Consider the following 20481-nt stretch of genomic DNA (forward strand, 5'->3'; position numbering starts at 1 on the left):
AATAAATAAATAAATAAATAAATAAATAATATAATTTTCAGAATTGTGACAAATCCCTGTTTCTTTCTTAAGTTTCCCAGTAGTAGAATATAATGGATGTTTGTATGTTCTGGTTGATATGGATTAATAAATTTTGATTTGTTCATTATTTCAAACTGTGTCTCTGCAGGAAAAATGCATGGATAAACCAGGACCCAAGCTGGATTCCAGAACAGAAGCATGCTTCGTTAACTGTGTGGAGCGGTTTATAGACACCAGCCAGTTTATCCTCAACAGACTGGAACAGACTCAGAAGAGCAGGGGGGGATTCTCCGAGACAATGTTGGACTAAAAAAACTGACAGTTTGTGCAAACAGCCTCATGACTGGGTGCTCCACTTCATCCCGACACAGCTGTCTGCATAGTAAGCTGGGGAGAAGAACTACAGCCAGTGTTACCTTTAAAAACAAGTGCCTGAGATTAAAACCATGTACAGATCTGTGTAAAAGTCTACTGTCTAAAGGATAATGAGTGTTAGACGCTGGTAGGTTTCTAGTTCTGTCAGCTTATTAAAATCATAAAATGCAAACTGTCAAGCCGAGTTTGGATGTGGGGAGATGTTTTCCTGCTAAATGAACTGCACTAAAAAAAGTTAGTCAGTAAAACCACTTGGCACTTAACAGACACTAGAGTGTAAATATGCAATAATCAAAATGCCAAATCAATTTGTCAAGCCTTTTAAAATGCTTGTACAGTGCATAGAAAAGTAAGCACACCCTCCCTCATATACCTAATTTTTGTTAACATATATTTTTTTCTTTTTCCACCTTTTACTGCAACCTATAACATGCTCATCCCCATGTTACAAGAAAAGTATTTTATGCATAAAATCAGAACTGAAAAACTTTTCTATAAGTATGAACAACATACCTTTATTCTATGGGCATTTTGTAGTATTTGCAGACGATTTCCCTAAAATTTGTGTGACGTCTCCTGTGCCCTATTGTCTCCAGATCCTCCTACAAGAGTTCAGGTTGGGGCTCTATATGCCCAATGTTTTCATCTAGTGAATGCAATGGTTGAAGTAAATTAGGTGTTTGCTTTAGGTTGTTGCTTGAGGACCGGTAGCCTGCAGGTTTTAGAGGTTTCTCTGCTGCAGTGCACCTGATTCAAATGATTGAGGTTCAACAAAAGCCTGTTAATTAATAAAATTAAAGTGTGCTGAAAAAGGGGAAACAAAACATGGATACCAGCCCATGAGGACTGACTCTGGACACCACTGCTTTAAGTCATCATCGTGCTTAAGATCTTCAGTTGTTTAGCCAAAGCATGAAGTTTTGTGAGAAGATTGAGAATTGAAAATGGAAACTTTTGATTATACTTTTCTCGTTGGCTAATGTTCCAGTTCCACACCCAAATCATTATACTGCCACTACCATGCTTTTTCATGTCGCCATCATGTTTTGATAATGTAGTTATTTTCACAGCAAACATCAGTTTGAAAATCATCTTTTGTTTTATGAAACCATACAATATTTTCTTTTGTAATGTAGCTCTACCAGTTTCCCTCCTTATGTAGCTGTTTTTGTCACATTAAAGGTGAAAAAGGTTCTGAAAGTATGTCTTCTTGAAATAGTAATACCTGGCATTTTAATAAAAAGCCAACTTCTTGTTTCAACAATAAGTGTGCCTATATTTTATTAAATGAATCCGCTAAACATGACATTCTTTGGTTTGGAGTTTTTAACATAATACTGAGGTAATGCCAGAGGTCAATGTCACTTTTAAGAGCAAGCAGACTTAAGACTTGGTGTTATTCTAAATAAAAAATTATAAAAAAAAAAAAAAAAAAGACTTGGTGTTAAATTACACTGCAAAAATAGATGGGGGGGAAAAAGTAACAACTTGAAATAAGTGTGCTTGCCCTTCATTTTATCAAACGTATATCTGGCAATGGAATGAGCACTTTGGCTGCTTAAGAAAAGATAAATATACTAATCTTGGAGTAAGATTCTTTTGTTATAAGCACACAAAATCTTATTCCACTGACAGATCATTACTTAACTACTCAACCAAGTGGAAAACTACTTTTTCTTTTAACTTTTCAGTGCAGTCAACTACTTTTTTAAATAAAGCAAAAAATGCTAAACTGTAAAAAAGATAATGCTTTCAGTATTAAAATGCAAAATATTAAATACAAAAAAATATATTTTGTTCCAATTCAGAACAAGAACTTACATACAGGAGGAAGTTAAAGGCTTTACAGTCTATTAAACATAAAGAGTTTGGTTTTAGATAAGTCCATAGGTTCTTTTTTTATTTTTTTTATTTAGGAGGCTCTCCCTTTCTTTCCCCATGTCTGGTTAACTTTCTCTCATCTTCTGCTTGGATATCATCAGGAAGAGCCAGATATGGTTGTTGGCCCCCTGGGAACCAATCAGGGCTTTTTCTCAGGTACAAAGGGAGGGAGTCGAGGCTGTATGTAATGTCTTTAAAGGCATGGAGGAGAAAAATCCCCAAAATTATGGTAAGGAATCCGCTGATTGTCCCAACTACACCATCGACGTTCATTTTCAACCACTCCTTGAACAGGATGGCTGAACAAGCCATGACTGATGTGGTGAAGAAGACGTAGTAAATTGGCGTGACGATGGAGGTGTTGAAAATGTCCAGAGCTTTATTCAGGTAGCTGATCTGAATGGTGACGCAGATGGCCAGGCAGATGAGTAAAGCCCAGAATAGGGGATCCTTCAGCACCGCCGTCCCTGAAACCAGCTCCTTGATGCCAATCCCGAGACCTTTGACGCAAGACACTGAGAGCGAGCCAATCACAGAACAGATCAGGATGTAGACAAGAACGTTTTTCTGTCCGAAGCGAGGGGCCACAGCAAAGATCAGGACTAAGCTGCTTCCAACAACGCACACAGCGAACACAAGGAAACCTGGTAGAAACACAAGAGGCAATATTAGAATAATGGAAATCAAGATGTGTGTTTTGGGTCATCCTCTGGAAAGACCCAAGTTTTTTGCACTGGACAGCAAATTTCTCATTCTCTGGTCCATGTTGAGTGTGATACACACCATGTATATATGCATACATACAAGCCACATTAGCTGTGTGATTATTTGAAGCAAATGCACGATACCTACAAGTTTTCAAGATTCCGCTATCAGTAAAATCACAGATAAAGACGTTAAACTACCTGGGTCCTTTAGTTTCTCAGCCATTGCGCTTAGCGAGGCGACTTCCTCTTCCTGTGGTGCATGAATCACCATGACCGTCGAGCCCAAGATGCAAAGCAGACAACCAATCTTCCCATGAACGTTCAGCCTCTCGTTTAGAAAGTATGAAGACAGCACAGCACTGGAAAAGTAAAGGTATTATCAGTAAAAATGTTTGGAAAAGGAGTCTATAAAAAAATCTATATTAAGAACATATATAGAAAACATTTCTCTCATTTTTTAAGGGATTACGATCCCTTTAAAAAGTATCTATACCATTTGGATTGATTAAATAAAAAAGCTGAAAATAACTATGAAGTTAAATGAAAGTGACTATCCAGGTGATTATTTTCAAAGTTTTACATATTAAAATATGAAAAGTGTGATTTGCATTTATTTTCCCCTCCTTTTTTTTTATAACCCTGAATTAAACCAGCTACCATAGTTACCTAGTTGCATCCTAGTTGCTGTATGTTATTCATTGATGCTTTTAGACTGAACTTGCTTTATCTATCATAAAGTCTTCCAACACCTCAACTTGAATGATAAAACGTGTCAGGATGGTCTAGACACTCATCTGATCAGGAACGCTCAAAGTCGGTCCTCGAGGCCCACTGTGCTGCAGGTTTTTGTGATCTCCCTGCTCCAGCACAGCTAATTTCCATTCATAGCTGATTAGCGGGCTTTTGTTGAACTGCAATCACCTTAATCAGCTGTGTTGAAGCCAAGAAACAAAAAGCTGCAGGACAGCTGCCCTAGAGGACCAAATGTGAACATGCCTGTCCAAATTGTGGACATACGCCAATATGCATCAGATGCTCTTTGGGAGGATCCTCCTTTATTTTCCTTTGCCTGTCTCTTATGTAATGATGGATATATTAGAGAGATTGGTGTGGCTTTACTTGCTTAATAAAGCAAGAGAACATCTTTGTTGCCCTCCTCTGTACTGCATCTTGATTCACCAGACCTTTAAGAGGCAACCAAAGTTTAGAGAATTTCACCACTTGCCCCAGAAGCTGCAGGCAGACAAAGCACACTCTTGATGCACATCCACCGCACATTTTGCATGAAATTACATGCCTCTGAAGCTCAAATCACATTTGGTCTGAAAGCTCCTTAGAGCCACCTAGTCGTCCTCAGAGGTGTGTGGGTGAATATTAATAAAGGACCAAAAAACACATCTGAACTCAAAGGCCAGGCATGGAGGGCGTTAATGAGAGAAGCAACCAGGAGGCCATCTCCTTCAGCCTATAAATCACTGAATGGATCAGCACCTCAATAAATAACAGATTTGTTGACATTGTATCAACCTCCCAAACCACTCAGGTCTTCTAGTTCAAGCCTACTCTACCTAGAACTAAAACCAAACAGAGAGAAGCAGCATTTAGTTCCTATGCTCCACTTATCTGGAAGAAAATTCCAGAAGACGGTAAAAGGGCTGAAACTCAAAATTAAAAACCAATTTTTTTAGAACTGCCTGACTGTTGAAGTTAAACTGTTAACCGTTGTATTATTAGTTCACATTTGTGGTTCAACACTTTTATTTACTTTACTGCTCGTTTTTGTTGTTGCAGCGAATTGATATAAAGCACTTTGAATTGTCTTTGTACTGAAATGTGCTATGTAAAAAAAAAAAAAAAAAAATGTTTCTTGCCTTAAAAAAACTCACAATGAACATCCCCTACTTAGAAGACATGGTGTCAGCTGCATCATGCATAGAATATTCTATTTCTGACTGTGGACTGAAGCTGTTTGTGGTTAATTTCAAAATATCAGTGAGGATCAAAACTAAACATACACCCAGAGCTGTGAAACAAAACAAAAAAAAACATTGAAATCAGTGGTACAAAATGTCAACATGTACAAAGATCAATTGGTCGAGAAAGCTGGTAACAAATGCCTGCCACACTTTTCAGATTTCCATTTGTAAAAATTGTAGAGAGAAAATGATTTTCCTTCCACTCCTCAGTCTTGCACTATTTTGTGTTAGTCTTTTACAAAGATCCCATAAGAATACATTAAAGATTTTGGTAATAATGCAAAAAAAAGGAGGAAAAAAAAGGTTAAACTACTTTTGCAAGTTGATGCATTTCTGTATCTGTGCACATTCCAACTAACAGCATATGAAATAAGAAGTTGAATACCTGACAAGTACACTGAGTGCTCCAAGGGGGGTCACCAGCGTTGCTGGTGCGAACGCATAAGCAGCAAAGTTGGCAGCTTCTCCTGCTCCCACTACAGCACATTAAATACACCATTAGAAAGAGTATACTTCTTTCAACCCACATGTGCACATCTCTGAACATTACCACCAGTAGTGTGGCGAGTCTACAAAAATACCAAACCCACAAGTTGTTTGACAAAGGTTACAGTGTTTCTGGGCATGTGGCTGATGTGCAATGAAAGGAAGCTGAACTGAATAAATCATCCACTTACTTGAAATAAGCCCCGCCCACCACAGCCATTCTTTTAGATAGGCATAACCGCCTTGACCTGTGACATAAAGACAGCAGAAATATCAGCATAGCACCGGTTTAATCTGAATAACAAACATCGTTCCTGTTTACTTCTGTTTTAATGCTGATTTTGCACAATAAAGTGGGAACCACCTGATACGACCTGAATGAGTACATTCCCCCACTGTGAGATCAATAAAGTTAATCAATCAATACATCAGAACAATCCTAACCTACACTCAGTGAATTACATGTGTACAAACCATGGCTAGTGAATATACACATTATTAGGAAGGATTGTCTCTCACTACAAGATTTTGTTGTTTTTCTTAAATTTAATATATTTAAATTTTATTTTGGTTTATTGTCTTGTCTTCCACTTTTGTATGTTGTTGCATATTTATTCAAGCTCTATGTCTCATGATCTGTTTGGCTCCTCCTTTTGTTTGGTTCGAAGCTTACTGAGTTTAACATCGCATGTACAGGGATGGACAAATAAACTGATAGAGCACATTATTCAGATGGAAAACTTCATTAGCAGAAAGACATTCTTTAAAAAATCATGGAATATTGATGATTGTATAGCTGACACTATGTACAAAATCTTTATGCAACAAGTTTTTATTGTATCTGCTGCATTTTGGCAACATTTAATGAGTTTTGGTTTCTAGGAGTGATGAAGTGTAACTGATCAAGGGCGGAGCTAGATGGGGGGCCAGGGGTGGCCATGGCCACCCTAGGCCAATCATTGGCCACCCCTACTATTTTTCCCCTCTACAGATGGTGGCAGCAGTAATACTCTCAAGTGGAATATTCAAAACATTTAATTTTTTTGTGGTTAATTATACACATCAATATACTAACATCAAATATGATAAATACAGAATTCTTGCTCTTTTCAGAACTATATTTTGTGATTTATGGGGTAAAGAGAAAATTATGTGTCTCTGCAAGTCATCTAGGAGTCTTCAGTGAAATCAAAGATAAATAACAATTTTAATAAAAACCTATCAAATAATCAATTTATGTAGATATTAGTGCTTGTAAATATTAATTTTATGCAGAAATGTTATTGATACAAGTAGGTAAGTAATGACAATGGAAAAGATTTATGCCTCAGAACTCAAAACTGAGTTTTATCCACTATACCTTTTATCTAAAAATGACTGATGTTTAAATATATGCGTCTATTGTTAGCAAAAGGCTGTAGGAAAGTATAGTTAGTCTTCCTCTCCACATATATATAAGACTAATGTCTCAGCATGATCTGGAAAAACTAATCGATGTGTTTATTTTTAGTCGAATTGATTACTGCAACAGTGTTTACACAGGTCTGCCTAAAAAGTGGATCAGACAGCTGCAGCTGATCCAGAACGCTGCTGCCCGTGTCCTCACTAAGACTAAGAAAGTAGAGCACATCACCCCAGTTCTAAAGTCCTTACACTGGCTCCCTGTATCTCAGAGAATAGACTTTAAAATACTTCTGTTAGTCTATAAATCTCTGAATGGCTTAGCACCTAAATACATCACAGACTTGCTATCAGTGTATCAACCCTCCAGACCACTCAGGTCTTCTGGCTCCAGCCTCCTCTGCATACCTAGAACCAGAACTAAACATGGAGAAGCAGCATTTAGTTCCTATGCTCCACTTATCTGGAACAAACTCCCAGAAAACTGTAAAAGTGTGGAAAGCGTAAGTTCCTTTAAATCAAGAATAAAAACACATTTGTTTAGGATTGCCTTCGACTGTTCTAGTTAAACAGCTCAACTGAAACATCATTAGTTCAACTTTTTTATTTTCTTTAGTCCAACTGTTTTTAATGTTCTCTTTTGTTTCTGCATTTTTTTTTCTGTTTTATTTCCTATATTTTAATCATGTAAAGCACTTTGCATTGTCTTTGTACTGAATTGTGCTATACAAATAAATGTGCCTTGCCTTGCCTTTATTTAGAAAATATGGATGTTTTGCTGACTAATTTTCCTGTGGGAACAGTGCAGATTGACCCTGAGATTCTGGTGCCTATCCGCTTTCGACCATCCCTCAGTGTGCATTGGTTATTGCCAGGCCACCCTTATAAAAAAATGTCTGCCTACGGTTCTTTAGCTGATTGGAACATTTATCAAGAATAAACAAATGATCTGCTACCATCACTTTAGTCACCTTACTTTAAACCAGTAATAAAGAGAGAGGGATAGATAGCTGACATCCCTCTGACATTCTGATTGAATTTAGAAGAGCAGAACAGTGCTAAAAATGACTTTTCTCTTGTCAACCACATTACCTCACAAGAAATATAGGCTGCTCTTATTGCATGTTATACAGGTTATATTAGTACTGCATTAAGGGCTGTTTTATATCAATTATTTATCTAATCATCAGGAACTTCAGTAGGCACATTTACCAACAATGGTGTCAGAATCTACAGCAATGAAGCAACTTTATACCAAAAAAATTATAAAAACTTTATTTCATGTAAGAACAAATTAACAATACAACAGGAAAAATCCTGAAAACACTGAAATTAGGTTAATTGCCTGGTAAAAAGCTTATTGAATTGAAAAAGTGTCATTTACCTACAGCAAAGTATAAACTAGAAAAAAACCGTTCACTACCTGCCCGTGTGGAGCCCTTTCTGGCCAATCGCAGCAGGCCTTTCTTTTTCAAGATAAAACTGGAGCCGATAAAAACACTGGAGCTCACAGCCAGAGAGAGGCCGATGTAGAAGTCTATGCGATTCCCTTCCATCTGTAAAACACAGCTTTAAGAGTTACAACCTGAAGAAACCACCGAGTTTAGATCGGAAACTTTCCAGAAGTCAAGCAGCCGACATCATGTAAACATCACATGATGAGACTCCCTCCGAAAAGTTTAAACCAGCTTTTGTAGTAAATAAAAAAAAAAAACACTATTAAGAAAAATAAAAAAATACATACATAACTATAATAAAAATAATATTTTGCAGACTTTTACAATTTTTAGAATGTTTTACCTCGATTGTCGACTTTGCTACATTAAGATGACAGCTGGGAGTGTAGCACCTGATTGGCTGTGGGGTGACTCTGCTACTTCCGGGTGTTTACCTTGGAAACAAGAGGAAGCCACAGGCTGGGTTCGCATCATCACCGCGCCGGCGAAAAAAGAGGCGCAAGTCAAAGGCGGGGTTTCAACTCTATCTCAGGTGGATCGGTTCCAAAAGGTCTCTAGTCAAAACTGGTGAGTTCTATATAGAGTCCCATTCGTTGCCTTTACATTTCAAATCACTCGGATTTCGTAATAAATTATATAACATAAAGAAACAAACACATTTTTTTTGCTGTAATTCTACAAAATAATAATTTTCTTTCTTTTTCCAATAAAGTTATGTGAAAAATGTTCGTAAGAGTCTGGTAATCCGATTGGTTGGTCTGATCTTTTCACTGCTCTGATTGGATGATGAATTCTTCACCCATCCCGGAAGTTGCATTTACATTTTTTCAGAAGTCTTAATAAATTGTATGGCGTAAAGAAACAAACACATGAATAAGCTCACCATTATACATTTTTTTCAGCTGTAATTCTTTTTCTTTTTTTAACTTTAAAACATCAAGCAAAAACCTTTCTTATTCCAATAAAGTTATGTTAAAAAAAAAGTTCGTAAGAGTCTGGTAACCCAATTGGTTACTCTGATCCGTCCATTGCTCTGATTGGATGATGAATTCTTCACGCATACAGGAAGTTGGGCTAACCTTGAGCAGCAGGCTAAACGCATGCCTTGTGCGTTTATGCAAACAGCATTTTGATTACTAAAATTGCGTTGCCTTAATACATTTTCTTAGACAGAAAACGTAGGCTATCTTTTGTTTGGCGCACTGCATCGACTTTTTTCCCTCTTGGTGACGTCATCTGCGATGTAAAGATGAAGTTTCCTTTTCTCTCTGTAATTAGAGGCTCTAAGATCATTCATAGATTCCACAGGAAAGTTGATCTGTTTCCTCTCCAGAGACCGTGGAGCTCTGCTGTGAATCACGGCAGCGACCAGCTTTGCAAAGAAAACTCCAGTTTCTACATAACAACCCCCATCTTTTATGTGAACGCTGCTCCTCATCTCGGACACCTATACTCAGCAGTCATAGCTGACTGTTTACACAGGTGGAAACTCTTGCAGGGCTTTGACTCCAGGTTTGCCACAGGTAAACACTACATCCATTACATCTATGTTCTTAGAGCTTTTTCAAATCAGTGTATTTTTTTTATATTTTTAATAGTTCAACACAAATTAGTGTATATGTACATGTTGACTTATGTTAAGTAAAAATCTGTAGAACAACATTTTACTGTTTATACAACAGCAGCTTTTATGGAATGTGTTTATTTGTAGTCATAAAATCAGTGCCCATTAAGCTCATGTTCAGTCAGACTAGAATAAGAGCGTCTACCAACAGCATGATGCTCCCTCCACCATGCTTTGCATTGGCAACACTTCCTGGACAGATCATATTTTGTATGAAGGCAAAAAGGTTTCTTTTCGGTCTCTGCTGGTCCAGTCAATTTCTAACATGTTTGCTTTATTAGCTACATGGCTTTAGATCAGCTTTGTCAAAAGAGCCAAAGTGCTACAGGTTTTTAATGTTCCCTGCTTTAGCAAAGCTGATTCTGGTTACAGTTCAGTAAAAGCCTGTTAATCAGCTATCACTTAAAATCAGCTATGCTGAAGCAGCAAAACCTCAAAAACTCAGAATAGCGGCCCTCGAGGACGAACTTTGGGGATGACTGCTTTAGATTAACTTCGTATGTCCTTCTTATCCCCAAGCTTTCATAAAAGTCTAACTGATAGTTTCTATTTCATGTGGATCTCTGCTGCTTCTCCTGATTTATCATAGATCCTCTGACTGCTTCTTTGAACAATACACTCTTTGCCTGATTTGTTAGTTTAGGTGGATGGCCTCGTCTTGGCAGGTTTGCAGATGCAACAAACCTTGAATCAACCAATTCAATTCAGTTTATTTCTATTGCGCCAATTCACAACAGGTCATCTCAAGGCACTTTACAGTTTAGCAGATAATAAAGTCAAACTGATTCAAAGTTTTCTATCTAAGGAAAACCAGTTGATTGCATTGACTCATTGACTTGAATGCAATCCCTCACACTAAGCATGCTTGTAGCGACAGCGGAGAGAAAAAACTCCCTTTTAACAGTCAGTGCCCAGTGTTAAAAGCTCTGGCTTTAAAATTTTATTCACTACGATTTACTAAAACGTCCACATCTATTCCAGGAAGCGTTGTATGTATTAATAAAATCGCACTACACAGATGGATTTTAATTATTTATGTAATATCTAAAGGCTTTTAAATGGACAGGATTTTATTTAGCAGTATCAGATTAAAGGGGGTTTCTACATCCCACCCTTTTAATAGTTGTGATTGTAGAGAGATTTTAAAACGATGCCATTAACTTTCTTCCACATCAGTTCTGTGCTACTTTGTCTAGGCCTATTACATAAAATCCTAATAAAAAATATTTAGGTAATGAGGGAAAATGTAAAAAAAAAAAATATTTCAAGGGGAGTAATACTTTTGTAATACACCATGTTTTTTATTATTTTTTATATCACCTATTAAAGATAATTACACTGTAAGCTTATTTAACGATTAATATAATGATGTCAAGTTGCATTTTCAAATCCCAGGAACGGACGAGCATGGCTTGAAAATCCAGCAAGCAGCGGAAGCTGCAAGTAAAGCCCCCCTGACCTTCTGCACTGAAGTTTCTGAGCGCTTCAGAAATCTCTTCAGCAGCTGCAACATTTCCTTCACCGACTACATCAGAACCACAGAACAGAGACACCGTCGCGCTGTGGAGCATTTCTGGTCAGTGCTCTGGAACAAAGGGCTTATCTACAAAGGAAGCTATGAGGGCTGGTACTCCACACAAGATGAAAGCTTCCTCACGCCGTCGCAGGTCGGTGATGCTCTGGACCCATCGGGGAAGGAGGTCAAAGTGTCACTCGAGAGTGGACACAAGGTACTTGGCAAACTTTGAGATGATCTAATTTGCACATATATTTGTCTGGTTATGGATTTATATTTATTGTCGCTCAATGGTTACCTGCTGGAGAAAATGTTTGCAAAAGCAGAGGAGAAACAGAATGATGTCACATTAACAAGAAGCATTTTTAGAGGAGGCAATGCACGGTAGAGGCATCATCATACTGAGGGTCTTTTTCTCCACATGGGAAAGCCAAATGTTTTTTTAAGGGTCATACAGAGCTGGTATCACGAATTTTTAACTTTTTAAAATCTAAAAAAAAAATTCCAGCTGTTAAACTGTGGTGGCAGCATCAAGCTGTGGGCTTGTTTTAAAGTTGGTAAAATGAGTGACAGCTTTTTTTTTTCAAAGTGAACATCAAATCTACAGGTGCTTGAAACAAAGCTCTGCAACCAGGTAATCTAACTTTCCCAAATGGCTATTAATAACTGACTAAAAAATATAACAATCCAACGAATAGATTTAAATATAAAGTAGATTTAACAAACGTTTAGAATTTTCAGGTAGAGTGACAGTGAAAGTGCCTGCATAGATCATACATATTATAGTTCAGTTTTTTTCTTTTTAGGTGAAAAAAAAAGTTTTTAAATGTCGAAAAATATCAGCATTTTATTAAATTTTTTTTTTTCTGTAAACCTTAAAATTAAAAATGATAAAAGGATTTTTCTCTGAAAATAAACTTCTTGTATTAGATAAGTAGCATTAATTAGAAATATTTACTTTTTTAAAGTCATGTAACAGTTGCTGCTCTTGCTTTATTTAGCTGAGCTGAAAAAAATATGTTCTCTTTGGACTGGAAAGGTTGCAGACTTCTGTTCTAGAGGGACAAGGATCCCAAAAATGCAGGAAGAGAGAACAAATCAGAGCAGCTTTGCTTCTTGAAAGCTCTCGATCGAAGCCCTGTTACAAACGCCTTCAATCTAGATTATGTTAAATCAGGATTTGTCAGCATTTGATTAAAATATTGTGTTGCAATTCTGCCAAGAAAATTAGTGAAATATTCAGTAACATTATTCCAGCAGGCTCCAGAACCTGGATTAAGAAGTGCAGCGTGTTTTTGGATAGGGTTGTCACGATACTAAACTTTTTAACTCCATACCGATACTAAGTAAAATACTCGATACCCTTTTCGATACCACAAGAATAAAAACAAAGACTCTAAAATTCAACAGAAATATTTTCATGACTAAAAAAATACAAGAAATAAATAAAAAAAACAATAAGAATTATATTGTGAGGTTGTATGCTGTGCACAATATTAAGCAAGCTTGATAAAAAACGTACAAAATTAAAATAAAGTGTTCCTTCCTTGGCTATGCTTTGCAGACATAACAATGACACTAGCCAAACCGGTTAAACAAAAATAATTCTCAGCAGCTGTACCTGTTACAAAAAAAGTATGAAACTGAAAAATGCACAGAATTGTTCAATCACAGTGTTCAGAAAGTGCATTTTCCACTTTTCTGCACTTTAGATGGCTGTATCGATACTTTTGAAAATGAGTATTTTATCCGGATACGTTTCAGTATCGATACTTTTTTGAGTATCGATACTTTTGACAACCCTATTTTTGGAGCATTTGACCTTATCCGCTGTATGTGCATGTATGAGTTGGAATGTATAACCACGGAGCGCTCTATAGTCTGGGATCACTATAGCTCTGAAATATGTGCTAGAAAATGTAATTGCAGAAATCTGGACACTTTGGCTGAAATCACAATCTAATTCCCAGTATAATAAGTGATCTCACCGTCTCGCAGGTCGAATGGATGAAGGAGGAGAACTACATGTTCCGTCTGTCCGTGTTTCGGCCATTCCTCCTCGACTGGTTGGTGAAAAATCCCGGAGCGGTCCAGCCAGAGCGCTTCCATCAGACCGTTCTGCACTGGCTGCAGGAAGACCTGCCAGATCTTTCCGTGTCCCGCCAGAGAAGCCGTCTCCAGTGGGGCATCCCAGTTCCAGGAGATCCCGAACAAACCATCTACGTATGGTTAGACGCTCTTGTGAATTACCTCACAGTCGTCGGATACCCAGACAAACACGATCAGTGGTGGCCCGTCGCCCACCACGTTATAGGAAAGGACATCCTGAAGTTCCATGCCCTCTACTGGCCTGCTTTCCTTCTGGGAGCCGGGCTGCCTCTGCCTCAGGTCATTCATGTGCATTCACACTGGACTGTAGGAGGGAGGAAGATGTCCAAGAGCTTAGGTAACGTTGTGGACCCTTTTGAGCACTCTCGGATGTTTACAAATGATGGTATGAGGTACTTCCTTCTACGCCAGGGTGTCCCCGACTCAGACTGCGATTACACTCATGACAAAGTTGTCAAACTTCTCAATGCAGAGCTGGCTGATTCCTTGGGGGGTCTGTTGAACCGCTGCACAGCTCCGGCTCTTAACCCAGCTCAGGTTTACCCTGCTTTCTGCTCTCAGGCCTTCTGCAGAGCTGTGGCTGAAGATCATCACATGGTGGCGGCAGTAAGAAGTCTACCCACTGTGGTAGAGAAGCACTACGAGAGCATGCACGTCTATAAAGCCTTAGAGGCGATCAGCGCCTGTGTGAGACAGACTAACGGCTTTGTTCAGCGTCATGCGCCGTGGAAACTGGACAGGAGGTACAGCAAAGAGCAGCGCTGGTTAGACACCATCGTCCATGTGGCCCTCGAATGTCTGAGGATTTACGGGACTCTCCTCCAGCCGGTGGTGCCTGAAATTTCAGACAGGCTGCTAACTAGACTCGGTGTGAAGCAGCATGAAAGAAGCTGGAAAGATCTGCATTTTCTGCAGAGATACGAGGGAACAAAGTGTCCCTTTGAAGGGAGGATGCTGGGGTCAGACTCAGGGTTGCTTTTTAACAGGTTGGAAAGTCAGAAACAAAAAGCAAAGAAAAGTCACAAATCTGGACATTTGAAGTGACTGATTTCACATCAGCTGACACCAAAATTTGGAGAAACTTCATCTAGGATTATTTTAAATCCAGCTGTTACAGTTGTGAACAGAAAGTTGTGTTCCACTAAAATATGAATTATAAAGATGCTTCCCAAGAGCTTATTTCAAGTAGTTTTGTTTGATATTTATATTTGGTTAAAAAAAAGTGAGCCTACTGTATGAAAAGTGCTACAGTATGCATTAAACAGCATGTTGCACAATCCACTACAGCTTTATTTTAGCCTTCTACCTTCCACTAAACTTTCCCTATTATACCAGAATATAGAACTCAAAGAAAGCTTGGCTTCTTTGTAGTTTGATTGCTGGATTCGGAAAAATTTCCATTATTGGCCATAAAATCTGTATTAAATTACTGTAACTGGTGTGATGTCATTTTCTGTTAAACAGTCTTTATTAATAAATGCTTAAATACGTCTCCCTATATGTAATAAATGCTTACAAGTGTATTTTTTTAAATAAAATTACTGGAATTTACATTTAAGTTTCAGCTGCACCTGGAGGTTAATCACATGTGTTAAAGTTTTTTATACTTTTGATTTTCTTGTTCTGCAGAATGTTTCTTTATATCCAGTATTTCACAGACAACCAACACAAATACAGGACATAAAAGCTGACATGCTTCTTTTAATGAGAAATACATAAAACTGGAAAACAAAAACAAAAAATTGTACAAATTGAAATAAAAAAAAAGCATTCTTTTAATTGTATTTTTTCTTTTTTACATAGGCTCTTCTGTCATTAAACGTGATAAATCAGGTTGACTCCTCTGAAAATTAAAAATGTTACAACTGAAATCTTGTCACCAGGATTTGGTTCATCATGATCGTTTAGTGGTGATCCATCCAAGTCTTTGCTTCCTGTTTCTAAGTTGACTAATTTACAGAACAGGACCTTCTTCAAAAAAAGAAAAGGAAAAGACCCCCACCCTTCAGACAGACACAAGATGATAAACAGACATGATCAATAATAGGAACTGGTTCCTTGTCCTGGTTGTGTATCTGAAACGAGAAAAAGGTCAGTCAAATGTTTAGAGTCTAGTACGTATAGTGGAGTATTTGGGTCACTAGGAGCAAAACAAAGATGTTTATATATTTTTACTCTTTAAAAATTCACACAGCCATGTCTGTTGTAAACAATGTTAAAAGGTTATTTAAAAAAAAAAAAAAATATATATATATATATATATATATATATATAAAAACATCCATTTTATTCTCAGTATTATAACAGGGTTTATACAGGAATGAATAACTCAAATTTAAAGCTTTTAAATGCTCTTAGAAATAATTTTAATGCCACCAACAGGTACCCGTCGACAGGCTACAGCCATGTCCTGAATTCCTCGTTTTCCAACCAATTTTTTTGAAATTTTCTTTCTCCCTCGCCCATTCTCTAGCTTTTTCTCCGACTCAAGCTTCTTTTCTGAACATACAGCTTTGCGATCAACCAGAAGCAGTTCCAAGCAAATATATTGTGATATATGTCTGAGGAAATGGTTTTTATAAACATTTTTTTAATAAAGCATTTTAAATGCCACAATAAAAACATTTAATGAATTTTAATGCCAATAAAGGCCTTAATTAAAAAAAATCATAATTTAATGACTTAATGATTTTTAATGACCCGCGGAAACCCTGTACAAAAGTAGCAAAAACAATCATTTCACTTTTGTTAACATTTTGACTTTATTCTGATCATTTCAACTCAAAACACTCAGGTTTCTTTCTCCCGATGACCCGAATACTCCTTCCTTAGGAAAAGTAAAAAAAAAAACAGACATAACAATCAATGTGTCACTGAGGGATGTTGTGATTTACTTGATAGTTGTTGCTGCAGCTGTCGGACCAGCGCTGCAGTCTGTTGCTGCTGTTGGGTTTGCTGCATCCCCGGTCGAGGAAACTGCAACAGATGAGATCAGAGTCTTTAGGAAAAATAAACGATTACAAAACACTGCAAACATCAATGGATACAAACATGCTGCTGCGCAATCACTAACTTAAAGAAAGGGTTCTGCATCACTATTTTGCTTATTGATTGACGACGATTGACTTATTTTAGATGTTTCTTTAGGAATTAGAATAATTTTCATATTGCTTGGCAAAAGCCTGTTTAATTTGAAGTTTATCTTTTTCCACACATTGACACATTACAACTATTTATTTGATAGAGATTTTAATTCAAGCAGACTGGATAGGGAAACTCAAACATTGTTAAAAGTTTGTATATATAAAGCTCTCAAAAGGAGTGCCTTTGTGTTCACAGCTCAACTTTTATACCCCCTAAATAAACCCAAGCTCAACCAATCAGAAGGCACCATACCTACTAAACCAGATTGGTTTTGTGGCTATTTTTAAGTTGGCCATTTCCTCAAAATCTTTAACCGATAAAATGGCCTGAAAGAATTACAGCTATGGTATTTAAGGCTAAAATGTTATTGAGCTGTTAAAGGTTTGATTTTCTTTTTGCTGAAAAGTAAATCCTATTGAGCATTGTGAAAATGTACAAGTATTTAGCCAAAGCAGAAATGTCTTGAGATCAAAATGTTGAATGACTCGTGCAAAAGCTTGCTGAGTGCTGAATGAAACATATATACACATAATGTTTGGATGCGTTACATTTCATGTATTTTATCTGAAATTGATTCAATAATTTTTTTTATAGCACAATTCAGAAAACATGTAATCTCTAGGTAATTTATAATTCAACAAGATCATACAGTCACAATGATTCAAAGTTTTCTATCTAAGGAAAACCAGGTGATTGCATCGACTCATTGAGTCAAAAGCAACCCCTCACACAGAGGAAGCTTGTAGCGACAGTGGAGAGAAAAAAAACTCCCTTATAACAGGAAGAAACCAAATTACTCAGTTAAAACTGATTTAAAAAAAATAGCCCATTTATCCACTGATTATCCTTTTATCTATAATTTAGCTTCTACTTAAGGATTAGATTAAACCTATTTTGTTCAGATCAAAATATTCTTAATTTGAACAGATGTTTTGTCTAATTAATTAAGTTAACATACAATAAACAAAATATAATTATTTTCCGCAAGAGATGTTATATGCCAGAGTCTCCTATGAGCGGATCATTCAGTGTTAAATTCTTGTCAGGGGTAACTCAGGTCTTTAAGTAATTTTTTAATTTTAGATGTTTTTAGCTATATGGTGTATTCGTTTAAAAATAAAAAAACGTCCAGACCTTTAGAGCACTACTTTATTACTAAATGCATTTATTCTCTGTTTTGATCCTACCATGGGCTGCTGGGGGGGCAGCGCCTGCATGCCCAGGCCCTGATTTTGGCCCTGACCAGGAGGGGGAACACCTGAAACCTGCTGCTGCTGCTGCTGTTGTTGCTGTTGCTGCTGTTGCTGAGGCACCTGCTGTTGAGGAGGAACCTGCTGAGGCTGAACCTGCTGCTGTTGTTGCTGAACTTGAGCCTGCTGCTTAGAAACAACAGACAAGAGTAGGAGGCATGAGTCAGAAGAAAGTTACAGTAAAAGCACACACAAAAACATCTGACTCTTAACTTGCTCGTTTATATAGTGAACGGGATGGTTCTAAAAAGTTTGGAAGTTGGACAAAGACAAGGCCATATGGTTCATACTCTGAGTGCTTGCTGTCTGAGGAAAGGGTGCTGTTGCTGCTGCTGTTGTGGCTGTTCTGTCAGCATCTGATTGGGCCTGAGGCCTGGATACATCCCCTGGGCGTGGCTGAGGCCGTGCATGACAGAACTCTGTGGGAGGGGCTGGTGGGGAAACCTGAGGAATGCAAGAAAAATAAAGATGCAGAATGAGGAAAAGTAGTGGAGGAATGATGGAAACGATATTTCTTACTTATAAACTTGTCTTAAAAAACACCAAGAATAAACAGATTTACTTACAGAGAAGGTTCAGATGTCAGACATTCATACTAAAACATCAGCATATAATGCATAGTGGTGCATGACATGATAATAATAGGAAATCTTACTTTTAAAGGTGTCAAATAATAAAAACCTGTATGGCAGATCTATGTATATAAAATATGCAGTCAAATCTAATTAACTTGGAATAAGATTTTACTAAAAGAGCTGTAAAAGTAAAACATATGTACCGTTGCTTTATCACAGACACTAACAAACTGCAAATGTATATTTCTGATATCGTTGATTACAGCTTGGTACCAATCTAAACCTAAAAATCAGTAAATTAAACAGTCACAGCAGATCCATAATAAAACTTTAAATTAAATATAAGACATTTTGTTTGAGGTTTTATTATGGATCGTTTTCAATTTGTAGAACTTTTTAAAACTTAATTGATGAGAATGAGGTCAGCACTTTTAAAGAACTGGGTCACCTTTAGCTAAAACATGTTTTACTTTGTGCGTGCCTAATCAGTTACTGACCATAACCACAGGATATGGTTCTACAAACCTCCTTTTTGGCTGTTGATGCTAGAAATCTTCTGTTTTTGTGAAATAAATTATCCTTTTCTTAATGTCATTAAAAAGATAATCTACCATTGCAAACGCCAATGGACGGATCAGGATCTAAAATCTGATGAGTCATTGTAAACAATAAAAAAAAGATTAAATTAAAATAATCTAAGAGTCAGACATATTTTGGTTATCTGTAAAGGACTTTTCATGACAGCAGTTTAATCCTGACCCATAATTTTCTCTATATCTGCTTTAGGTAAACATAGAGTACTTTGCTAGATAATCTGATACTAACATCTTAAGAGAAATGGATCGATTCTGGAAAAGCATTACCATCAAAATAATCTCTAATGCTTCAAATCAGAGAATAAATAGGATATGTTGTTGTCTGAATATCTTGGTGCTGCTAATACTTTAGCAAAGCAGTGTGATGCCAACCTGGGGGCGTTCTGCATGTTGTGTGAATATGGCGGAGCCTGCTGGTGAACATAACCACTGGGCCTCGACTGCATTTGTCTCATAGGATCCACCACGGCTGAGCCAGCCCCTGGATGACTGCCCTGGAAGTTCGGGGCTCCGTAGGGGGAAGGGGCTATACCACCACCTTGAGCAGGATGCTGCTGCATGGTCATGTGTGATGCATATGTGGTATAGCCCTGAGATATGTTCTAAAGAAAGAAGACGAACAGGAAAATAAAGACAAAACAATTGTGGCTCTCTGCGTGCTGATATTTTTAACAAACAAGAGGCCAAATAGACGTACCTGTGATGGCTGCATTGGAGGGTACTGTTGGTTAGGAGCCATCTGCCTCATCTGCTGGGTTTGAGTCTGCTAAGAAAGATAAGGTCACACTTAATTTAAAATTTCATTTTTAGCATAACCTGAACCTATATAGCACTTTTTCATGTCAGGAGACATGACCAAAGCACTTTACACCACATTCATCCATTCACACACACTGATGGTGGCAGGCTACATTGTAGCCACAGCTGCCCTGGGTCTCACTGACAGGAGTGAGGCTGCGGTACACAGGCGCCACTGAGCCCTCTGACCACCATCAGTAGGCAATGAGGGGGAGTGTCTTGCCAAAGGACTCAACACTGAAAGCCCAACAACCCTTCGGTTTCCAGGCTAACACCTGCATCCAACACCACTGTCGCCTCATCAATAAATAATGATTCACATAAACACACCAACATTAAAGATGACATACAGTTGTGTTCGAAATAATAGAGGTGCCTCAACAGCAGCAAGAAAATCACTTGTTTTATTAACATTTCAAACTCTATACCCCAGATAAGTTTCTGGGGGGTAAAATAAAGGTATAGAAAACCAACAAACCCAACAGGACAGCCATGCATACTGTGGATTCTGTGAAATTGAATGATTAACTGAAAAGGGTGTGTTCAAAAAAATAGCAGTGGTGAG

The 20481-nt window shown here is 37.6% G+C and overlaps 4 protein-coding genes across 8 annotated transcripts in view; 2 read left to right on the forward strand and 2 right to left on the reverse strand.

Annotated features, from left to right (window-relative positions):
• Window positions 1-477, forward strand: part of timm8a (translocase of inner mitochondrial membrane 8 homolog A (yeast)) — a 1294-nt gene extending 817 nt beyond the window's left edge. The window contains exon 2 of the mRNA XM_015389154.1: window positions 170-477. Within this exon, the coding sequence (XP_015244640.1) occupies window positions 170-331 (162 nt within the window). The 3' untranslated portion in view covers window positions 332-477. The remainder of the gene's footprint in view (window positions 1-169) is intronic.
• A 1377-nt stretch (window positions 478-1854) lies between these two features.
• Window positions 1855-8728, reverse strand: LOC107093841 (magnesium transporter NIPA2-like). Its single transcript, XM_015389143.1, has 6 exons — window positions 8648-8728; window positions 8271-8403; window positions 5638-5694; window positions 5346-5436; window positions 3183-3343; window positions 1855-2921 (listed from the first exon to the last, which is right to left on the reverse strand). Exons 2-6 carry the CDS (start codon window positions 8401-8403, stop codon window positions 2305-2307), a joined length of 1059 nt encoding a protein of 352 aa, XP_015244629.1. The 5' UTR covers window positions 8648-8728; the 3' UTR covers window positions 1855-2304.
• A 656-nt stretch (window positions 8729-9384) lies between these two features.
• On the forward strand, window positions 9385-15085 carry mars2 (methionyl-tRNA synthetase 2, mitochondrial). The gene is made up of 3 exons (XM_015388801.1): window positions 9385-9827; window positions 11324-11658; window positions 13443-15085. Exons 1-3 carry the CDS (start codon window positions 9554-9556, stop codon window positions 14595-14597), a joined length of 1764 nt encoding a protein of 587 aa, XP_015244287.1. The 5' UTR covers window positions 9385-9553; the 3' UTR covers window positions 14598-15085.
• A 201-nt stretch (window positions 15086-15286) lies between these two features.
• Window positions 15287-20481, reverse strand: part of med12 (mediator complex subunit 12) — a 34765-nt gene continuing 29570 nt past the window's right edge. For 2 of the 5 annotated variants that reach the window (XM_015388789.1, XM_015388773.1), the window contains exons 38-43: window positions 19816-19881; window positions 19491-19720; window positions 18238-18391; window positions 17885-18076; window positions 16448-16529; window positions 15287-15628 (exon numbers count right to left, since the gene is read on the reverse strand). In XM_015388789.1, coding sequence (XP_015244275.1) covers window positions 15591-15628; window positions 16448-16529; window positions 17885-18076; window positions 18238-18391; window positions 19491-19720; window positions 19816-19881 — 762 coding nt within the window. In that variant the 3' untranslated portion in view covers window positions 15287-15590. Of the gene's footprint in view, window positions 15629-16447; window positions 16530-17884; window positions 18077-18237; window positions 18392-19490; window positions 19721-19815; window positions 19885-20481 lie in introns of all 5 variants that reach the window. The other 3 variants (XM_015388757.1, XM_015388781.1, XM_015388764.1) reach the window with 3 other exon arrangements.

The sequence above is a fragment of the Cyprinodon variegatus genome, unplaced genomic scaffold (genome assembly GCF_000732505.1).
Source record: "Cyprinodon variegatus isolate N-32 unplaced genomic scaffold, C_variegatus-1.0 Scaffold19, whole genome shotgun sequence".
NCBI lineage: Eukaryota > Metazoa > Chordata > Actinopteri > Cyprinodontiformes > Cyprinodontidae > Cyprinodon > Cyprinodon variegatus.

Bases quoted from the DNA above. Each gene is read 5' to 3' on its own strand.
- LOC107093841 (XM_015389143.1), bottom strand. From the start codon at position 8,403: ATGGAAGGGAATCGCATAGACTTCTACATCGGCCTCTCTCTGGCTGTG. The intron at 5,695-8,270 runs GTAGTGAACGGT...TTTATGTCACAG, and splicing joins AAAGGGCTCCACACGGGCAG to GTCAAGGCGGTTATGCCTAT. The intron at 5,437-5,637 runs GTAAGTGGATGA...AATGTGCTGTAG, and splicing joins GTGGGCGGGGCTTATTTCAA to TGGGAGCAGGAGAAGCTGCC.
- mars2 (XM_015388801.1), top strand. From the start codon at position 9,554: ATGAAGTTTCCTTTTCTCTCTGTAATTAGAGGCTCTAAGATCATTCAT. The intron at 9,828-11,323 runs GTAAACACTACA...TTCAAATCCCAG, and splicing joins TGACTCCAGGTTTGCCACAG to GAACGGACGAGCATGGCTTG. The intron at 11,659-13,442 runs GTACTTGGCAAA...ACCGTCTCGCAG, and splicing joins CACTCGAGAGTGGACACAAG to GTCGAATGGATGAAGGAGGA.